At 38.8% G+C, this 9,231-nt stretch overlaps 1 protein-coding gene and 1 long non-coding RNA gene across 2 annotated transcripts; both read left to right on the plus strand.

Moving 5' to 3' along the window:
* Window positions 1-1,211: 1,211 nt before the first annotated feature.
* LOC111270872 (dnaJ homolog l(2)tid, mitochondrial) lies at window positions 1,212-6,264 on the plus strand. Its single transcript, XM_022851338.2, has one exon. It carries the CDS (start codon window positions 1,897-1,899, stop codon window positions 3,319-3,321), a length of 1,425 nt encoding a protein of 474 aa, XP_022707073.1. The 5' UTR covers window positions 1,212-1,896; the 3' UTR covers window positions 3,322-6,264.
* Window positions 6,265-6,650: 386 nt separating this feature from the next.
* LOC147752069 (uncharacterized) lies at window positions 6,651-8,567 on the plus strand. The gene is made up of 2 exons (XR_015315103.1): window positions 6,651-7,340; window positions 8,045-8,567. It is a non-coding gene; the product is annotated as an uncharacterized LOC147752069 (long non-coding RNA).
* The last annotated feature ends 664 nt before the right edge of the window (window positions 8,568-9,231 follow it).

The following is a 9,231-nucleotide window of genomic DNA, read 5'->3' on the forward strand; positions in this document are numbered from 1 at the left end:
GCGTAATTTAGAAGCCCCAATTCGCAAAATATAGACAACGAACTGCGCTTCAAAACGACTGGCTCGATAAGATACCTGCTTTGAGTAATCGGGTATCGGTAATCCTTGGCAAGTACCGGTTGACATTATTCTCTTTTAAGTTTATCCTTGGTAAGGGTATGATTATTAGTACAATGGCAATGACGTTGGCTCGTCATAATACATCAGAAAGAATTTTAATAATAAAGCCAAATCATTAAGCAAAACCCGCGCTGTCTATGAAATAATCGTTTTTATTGTATAGGGGTTTCTCACGCCCACAAAAGATGGTGAGAAAAAAATATTATCAGTTGATGGTAACGATGATGATCTATTACGCCACAAATGACGGCAACGATAGAAGTTCAACCACAGTAAAATATCGAATGGAAGATGCCGAACCGTGTACTGTGCGTCACTGTAATGACAACTACGTTGTCATTATAGAAGAGGATTGCAGTGACGGACTGGCGTTTGATAATTAATGAGAAGAAAAACAAACTTGAATGAGGGGGCTGAAAGAGAACGGAAAGCAGTAACAACGAGACAAAAAATATAAAATTGAAATTGCCGTTGATCAAATAAATTTTAAAACGAATTCGTTTACCCTTCCCTAAATATACGTGTAATGATTTGATACCGTTCACGGCTAAAGAGTGTAGTGAGCCTTCGAAGGCTTTCGTCCACTATTTAGGTAAATTAGCTAATTAAGACTACGATGTACTTACGTTCCAAATCTACACAATGCATGCGTTTAGAGCTATTTTTATTTATATATTCAATAAATTTATGATTTTCCTTTAATGATTCGAACATTATTACTGTTATTACTAAAGCTAGAGACAAGAAAACAACAGGCATTTAGAAGTGCTTCGTTAAGGCAGCGGACAAATTGAAACTCGAAAATTACGAATTTTTACAGTTAGTTTGAATACCGACATGTACAATCTCTCTTTGCAAATATGCACTTTTTCGAAATAAAAATGCAAGTATGAAATATTGAACTGCTCAGATCGACTACTATTAATATAAAAATTAAAACCAAATGTTAAATTTATTTAACTGGTGATTCTCTAATTACCACAGTTAAAAGTTAACCCGATATCACACGTAGGAGCAAAATATATTGAACGAACCGTTCGAATGGCATTCATAATTTTTTTTATTTAGTTGATGAAAAGTTCGTCTTACCTAGACCAATAGAGCAATCGCGTAGAGATGCGACCCCGTCATCCATATTCGTTATGCTTTGGGCACATGGCGTTTTTCTATCCTGATAGGATTCGTTGTTAATATCTTTTTTCGCGGGCAAGTTTGAAAGTACACTCCCTTCCCTCTTTGAATTCTTTAATGTTGAATTTCTGTACGCGTACATAGAGCTTAAATTAAATATCCCGAACAGTGTTACGCTTTTTTTGTAAAGGTAATTGGGCACAGGATTTTCTGTCACTATTTCATAAAGTGACATTGGTTATTTGGCCACTAGTTTCAAGCCCAGTGAAGCTGCCTTCTATAAACCGATATATCGTACGACTGTTTGTAGTAGGATAAGTCGATTTTCTTTCTAGTTGTTCAGCGCAAAACGACGTAATAATCAGAAACACATTCACTCAGCTACTCGAAGTAATTCAAAACAACTTGCGCATCAGAAAAGCAAGAATAAAGTATTCCGAACGGAGTGGATAATAACAGATAAGATTGGCATCGGTTCGGGTGTTATTGCAGAGCAGACGATAACTTTGTTCAGATGTTAGCCATGTAAACACAAATGTCTGAGAACGTAACGTGCTGCGCGAACAAAGTGCAATCAAGTATTGTTCTTGGGGTATTCGACCACTAAGAGGTTTTTGCATCTGGCGTCGCACACAAATCTGCGCGATGCTTCTGAGGCCTCTATTGAGGCGAGCCAGTCAGTCATTAGGCACGAAGACATCTGGCAGTGTCGTAACTTCTTATTCAGCTAGTGTAGCACCCCGCGGTGTGTCATGGTGTTCCGATCCGTGCTTCACGGCATCATCTTCTAGGAGCTTCCACCTCAGTAGCATATTAGAAAAACGTGATTATTATGATGTGCTTGGCGTTCCGCGTAACGCAAGTTCTAAGGATATCAAAAAAGCGTATTATCAATTAGCCAAAAAATACCATCCGGATACAAATAAAGGAGACAAGGATGCCGCGAAGAAGTTTACTGAGGTTTCGGAGGCGTACGAGGTGCTTAGTGATGAGAGTAAACGGCAACAGTATGACCAGTTTGGCACAGCTAGTATGGGTAGCACCGGCTTCGGTGCAGGCAGTGGTGGACCGGGAGCTGGTTTCGGTGGAGCGGACAGAGGCCAACAACAGTATACCTATCAATCGCACATTGATCCTGAGGAGTTGTTTCGCAAAATATTTGGCGACTTTGCTGGCGGTCAGGGTGGTAACAAAAATGGATTCGATCCATTCGGTGCAGAGGAAAGTCAATTTGGTTTTGGGCAGGCGCAAGAGGTGATTGTCAACCTGACATTCGAAGAGGCAGCGCGCGGCATCAATAAAGAGATGCAAATTAATATTGTTGATACGTGCCCCAAGTGTTCGGGTTCGCGCGCCGAACTCGGCACGAAATCACAGCCTTGCCAATTCTGCCACGGCACTGGTATGGAAACTATCTCAACGGGACCGTTCGTCATGCGCTCGACGTGTCGAAAATGCGGCGGCACGCGCGTCTTCATCCCTCATAAATGTACAGAATGCGCTGGTAAGGGTCAAACGGTGCAGCGGAAGAAAGTCACGTGTCCAATTCCGGCAGGCGTCGAAGATGGTCAGACAATTCGAATGGTAGTCGGAAACAAGGAATTGTTTGTCACGCTACGAGTGGCACGGTCGAGGCAATTTCGACGAGATGGCGCTGACCTCCACTCGGAAGTACCCATCTCGATCACACAGGCCGTGCTAGGGGGCACCGTTAACGTTCACGGCATTTACGAGGACGTTCGACTCCGTATCCAGCCCGGAACATCTTCGCACACCAAAATTAGAATTAGTGGGAAAGGCCTTCGTCGAGTAAACACTAGCGGCTGTGGTGATCATTACGTTAATATTAAAATCGAAGTTCCAACGTCGCTTACACCCGAAATGAAGGCTCTAATGCAAGCCTTTGCCGAGGTTGACAAGCACAGCAATAAATATGGTACCGTTGGCAGTAACCAAGGTAGTCCGAAGGACGGATCAAAGCCTGAAGCTGAGACTGGGCAGAAGATGAAAGAGGACGGCAAGGATGACGACGGAATCCTGTCGAAAATTAAAAAGGCGATCTTCGAGTAAGTAAGGAGCCGATTTACTCGATTTATTCTCCTTCCGTCAGCAACACATATGGTCTTTCGTTTAGTCATAGGACACACTGGTGTAGCAGTGCGACCTATTTCGTGTTTCTCGGGACACGAATAGAAGAGACCGAAGCTGCTGACGGGGATTTGCTAGCACTGGTCTTGTCAACGAGAGCAAGCTTTGTCGGCAAGCATCTCTTAATTAATTATATAGACGTAGATCAACTATGTTGAAAACAACAACGGAAACAATAGCAATCATCGAATAGAAAAGGAGGTAGGGAATTTTTAAATTCTGTACACAAACACAGTCATACAAACATGCAAAAACAAGTATACAGACGTGCAGGAGCATCTCTAACACAGAACGCGTATTGAAAACCCACAGATTCAATTGCACCTGTCTAAATATAGTAAACATGAGCCGCAATGGAGGATGCCTAGAGAATATGAAAATGTATGGTCCTGAAGGACATCAAAACAAATGGTTGACGCTGTAGCGTCGTGGATTGGAATGGACTAATTGCGGGCAGGTGGATAACTAAAAATGGGAAGTTGCTGTCTTGTGTCAATTTCGGTAGCTGACGAATTGACGGCTGCACTTTTATATTTCGCCGCAGGTGGTTCCGGTGACTGAAAAACACTTGCAGATTGTTCGCCAGTTGTTACTGCTGCTATCAATTATTGTTTTGGTGGCAACCTGTCCCTTTGTTTGACCCATCTCCTGTATCAACAATACAACCTCGCTTGCCACTTAAACAACGAATGACACTAATAGTAAAGGGTTCAAACATCGGTTTATGTTTATAGACGTCTAATATGATGAATGATATAGATGGAAAGAACTATTAGAAAAGAAAAGGCTAGATTCTACTGATTTGTCAATAAACATTGAAAATCCATGTTAACACATTTAACTAAAGCGTACTGGGAGAATGAAGACAAATAACTAATAGTAATAACAAAAAATATCAGGTAGCAGTAACAACCCTAAAAGAATAAAATGAAAAAGACAAAAAAGATGTACAATTTGCTTATATAAATATAATATTTAATAGATGTTGGAGTGTTCTACAATAAATTCTTTGTATCTTAACAAAAAAAAAATGGTTGCCCTGCCTTTTATGTATGATAATGGAATATATTTGTAAATGTGTGAATTAGTAGAAGGTTTTCCTTCACGCAAAGCTGCAAAATTAGTTGAAGGTTGACGATCGAAATGTGTGAGGTAAACAAGTCTCGCTTCACAGAGTTGTCTGCTAACGTAAGCACGAAGTCCTCAGAGAAGTTATAGGTTTCCGCGAAAAGTAAGCACATAAAGCTTTCATTATAGAATTCCATCGAGTCGCGCCGTACCTATTCGCAAGTAATCAAAATCGATAGAGCTTTTCGATATATATATATATAGAACGCGTTGAACTAGCAAAATACCTCAGAAAATTCTCTGAATAATCACAAGAAATTAGTAAAAGTACAGCAAATATAATAGGATAACTCTTTCCGCCTGAAAAAACCTAATCCTTTTACATACATGCTTCCATTGTGAAAACTAGAAAAGCTAAATCGGTCAAACCCAGTTTACTAGTCAATAAACCTTTCTAACATTAATGCCACTCTATTATTTGCTGTTTATAAGAAAGAGTTGATTTTCGCAAGCTTTTTATCGGAATTGAGCTTTTGCGTGCAAATTGTTTACATCGGAGTTAAGTTTTTTTGCCGACCCTCAACTTCTGTTCGTGGTAACGTATTTCTTGTGTTAATTTTAGGGATACGTTGTGAAAAGGAACACGTTCGCATCCGCATGTAGCCACACCTAGTTTTGCGCTGGCAGTTAGCTATATGATGGAGCGCCTAGCAACGACATCTTTGCTTAAGACTCCTGGCTCTTGATCTCATTAAGCATTACTAAGCAAATCACGGGGTACGCGCGCTCGCGATGTGTGGCCTTTCTATGGGGCCCTCTAGTTATGCCTTATTTTCTATCTACTATAGAGATTCCTTTTTATAGAAAAGGGCTCCGTGAAAATGTGTTGCGGAAATCTCGAGATCCGAACATGCCGCCTGCATAAAACTGCCTTATAATAGTAGCTTTGCTTGAGTCAAAATATGACTAACATTTTATACCTATCAGATAAAGTGCTAATGCAGAGCTTGTCTGAAAAATGAATTCCCTGAACGCTGGGGCTTAGCACCAAATAGAATGTTATAGATACTTTATATGGCAGGCTATATTATTAATAAATGATCAAAAACTGAAAATAATCTGCGTTTATTTTATATGCAAATTTGTAAAGTTATAGGCAGGCTGCAAGTTTGATATCATTCCCTAAGTAAAATTGCGTAAAAACTTCATAAAGCATAGCATGTTCCCTCCAGAAGCAGCTTTTTTGCTCATCTACAGGTTCTTGAAATCCAACTATTCCAAAACAGCGATGCATTGCATTAACAATTTTTTTTTACTTCACTTAAATTTGCACGCACGAAAGCAAAATGAGCAAATAAACTACAACAAAGCAAATAAACTAGTGAAGATTATTCTTCAAACATAACGTGAAAGAAATTCAATTATCATTCTTTAGACATTCACGGAGTGTATATTGTGCTACAAACGAAAAGGTCAGGCACTTAGACACATCTTGAACTACACCAATCCCCACTTTGACTAAGTATGACGTTTTTGAACTGTGGCCTTCCGGATATGATGATGCCTGCGTAATCCTGGAAACCAATGTCCTTAATAGAAGGAATAATTAGATAGACACATTACACGTATTGTAAAACCATGCTAGTAGACCTTCAAATGAATATGGCTGTGGGTACGAGGTCATTACTGTTCATATCTCCAGGCCGATCCCTCCTACTTCTAACAAACGGCTTTAAACGGGGGCAGACATGCATCTTCAAGCTCAATTTTTTTATAATAAAAACATACAACTACAAATTGTATTGTATTTATCATCTTCATTCGTATATTATATTTTTTCATAATTTATAAAAATTAGGCATATACCTTGTTCAAAAATAAGTGCGCGCGAAATAATATACATTTTTAGTAAAATACAATAGCTCTAAAGAATTCTGTTAATTAAATAGGTCTTGAATAAAATCGTATTTAGGCCCAAGTCGATGTCTAAAAATGCATCAGATCGCTACTCGAATAAACCATACGGAAATCAAATGATTATCGTTATCCTGCTAATGACGCCATAAAGTGAGGGAGACGCGCTATGAACAATAAAATTAATGTTTTCAATTTCTGTCGTTTTCTTTTAAATTCTCTTAGGAAGAGTCTTTTGCATTCCGCTGCAAGAAAATACTCACTGTGAATGTAGAAGTCCAATACAGGTAGGGCTGCTGCCTTGTCCACAATCCAGATGTCCACATGGTAAATTAAGGTCAATTTATCGTCAGTGTCCACGTTCTGTGCTGATTAAAGGAGACACTATGCTGCTATATTTAATTTAGGGAGAAGTATTGGTTAACAAGCAAGTTTATTTGAATGTTTTAAAAACTATGATGAAATAATCGGTTATTAATTTGTCGAATCGTTGGCGAAATGGCACACTTAACGACTGGACGTACCTGGAGACACATGCAGAGCGTCCCATTTGAACATATTTGATTTAGATATAGATTATTAAGGAGAGGAAACGAAATTTAACTGTAGTTTCGTGAAGTTGCTTGGTATGCTTAAACGTTCGAAATTCAGAAGGACCACAGGTGACATTAAGGAACCATTTCACCCTTATGCTTTGCGTGTACGTTTCTACGGTTATTGAGTATGATATTTGGCTCTGTTCGTGCTGAACTCCACAGATAATGACAGAAATCACACCGTGTACTATTAATAATAATAATGGCTGGGCTTGACTCTGAGCGATCAGGAATCCTGAGGAGGTTCGCTGGATGAATGCTTTATTCAAGGGAGGATCACTTATGGTCAATGATTTGACGTTATTTGTCTGATTCATCTTCTTTTTCTGGCTACATATTCCGGAAAACTGTTAATAATGTAAGGTACCGTTAAGTTTCACATTCCACTTATAATTTAAGAACTACACGATCCTGTTTATGGAAGCACAAACTGGTGTTCCAAAAAACCAGCTCTCAATCTTGCTGTATCGATTGTACCACACGGTTAAGTCTAACACTCAGTATTGATAAGCTGCCACGGATATTTCGCTTCCTTCAGTTTTTACGCCATACTTATTTCGCCAAGGCAGAATAAGCCTCATTTAATAGCTGTAGCTTCGGAGTGACTGCAGCGAGTTTTATGCGATGCTCTTGGCATAATCTTACTACGTCCAAAGTGATATGAAAGCTCAATTTTCAACTTGGTTCCCATTTATCGTTTTAGAATAAGAGGGAAATGATAGGTGTACTAGATTTGAAAATATTGGCTACAGAACCATCCAAAAGTTTCTCCCCCGTGAGCGGCTTTGCTGAAACTATTTCGGCCTTCACTACGATTAATGTACAGGAGAGTCGACCAATTTTAGGGTAGTCCTAGAGATGGATATGTCGCCAGTGACCGAGAAATTATTTCAAGACGCTGATAACTATGTTTAGTATGAACCATTCTGAATGCAATTTGAATTAGCCTGATTCGATATGTGGAAACTAATAAATTGTGAATAGTATCGTTTCATAGCTATAAATTTATTAAATCACTAATTTTTTGACGTTTTTTTAACCAATTAATGCTTACGTTCTTGAAACAGATAGGGCACAAGCGATGTCAAAAAGGTTCGAGTAAATCTATCGCCGTGGACGTACCAATGGTCGGATTGGAAATAGAAATCTTTCCCAATGTGAGTGATACCTGTATCGCTACTAGAGTTTGGTAACTTTAGGTTCATGTCTTGCGCTGTACCTACCTACATTTTGATATTCAAAACGAATGGGCAGATAAATATCGTATTGTCAGACTTGCTTTATTACAATGCACATCTGGCAATGCTTGGAGTTTCATAAAATTCAAATCATTACATCGTAATCTAGTAGGCCTATTACCGAGTGTTTCTTGAATTTCTGTGCGTTCTAATCATCGGTCTTCAAACGACGATGCTAGTTAGTGTTAAGCAGCAATGGTCCTATAGATTTTATTGTACCCTGTGGGAGTCAATAACAATAATAATAAGAATCAACAAAAATATATTAAACAAAATCGAACCTAAAAATCAGCTTTAATTTAGTCGAAAAATATATACCCCGTCAGAAAGATGATTTAGGTCTTGTATTAGATGGAAGTTGCCTTTTTTCTGAACATTTGAACAGCTGGTAGCTGCAGTGGTAGTTTTTGCACATTGCCTGAAGTGCTACAGAATTAGTCATACGAGCATACTTAGGGTACATATGGTGAATTAAATAATTTTTAACGCTTGCCGTTTTTAGTATTTCAATAATAATTTTATCATAGCAAGATAACATTAGTAAGCTTAACGCCATAGCTTGCTATCGCGAATCAAGCCCCGTAGGAAGGCGTTATTACGTTACATAAAATACCCACATCTCGTTAAAATGTCCCAAGTGCTTACTTGCCTACATGACTATGATTTGCTGGTAATTTTGAATACTGCTATTAACTCGGAGCAATATTTGACGTTGCATATATGGCTAAAAAAATAAACAATAACAAGTAATAATGAGTAACAGCCTTATACTTCACTCATCATCAACTCATCTCAACGGCTTAGTGAGAAGCTGCGATATAAACAACGTTGCCAAGTGCTTGCGTAATTCTCTCTCTGTATAGTAACCCAAGTATTATCACTAACACCGATAAAAATTATGGAGATGCGTCAACATGAAATTATGTGCTATCTGGTAAAAAAAATTTTCTCCATTTGTGGCTGTAGTCGACAGATTTCCAGTGTGGCAATTCCCTTTAAGCTGAGTAATTAAAAAG

The sequence above is a fragment of the Varroa jacobsoni genome, unplaced genomic scaffold (genome assembly GCF_002532875.2).
Source record: "Varroa jacobsoni isolate VJ856 unplaced genomic scaffold, vjacob_1.0 contig00150, whole genome shotgun sequence".
In the NCBI taxonomy this organism is placed as follows: domain Eukaryota; kingdom Metazoa; phylum Arthropoda; class Arachnida; order Mesostigmata; family Varroidae; genus Varroa; species Varroa jacobsoni.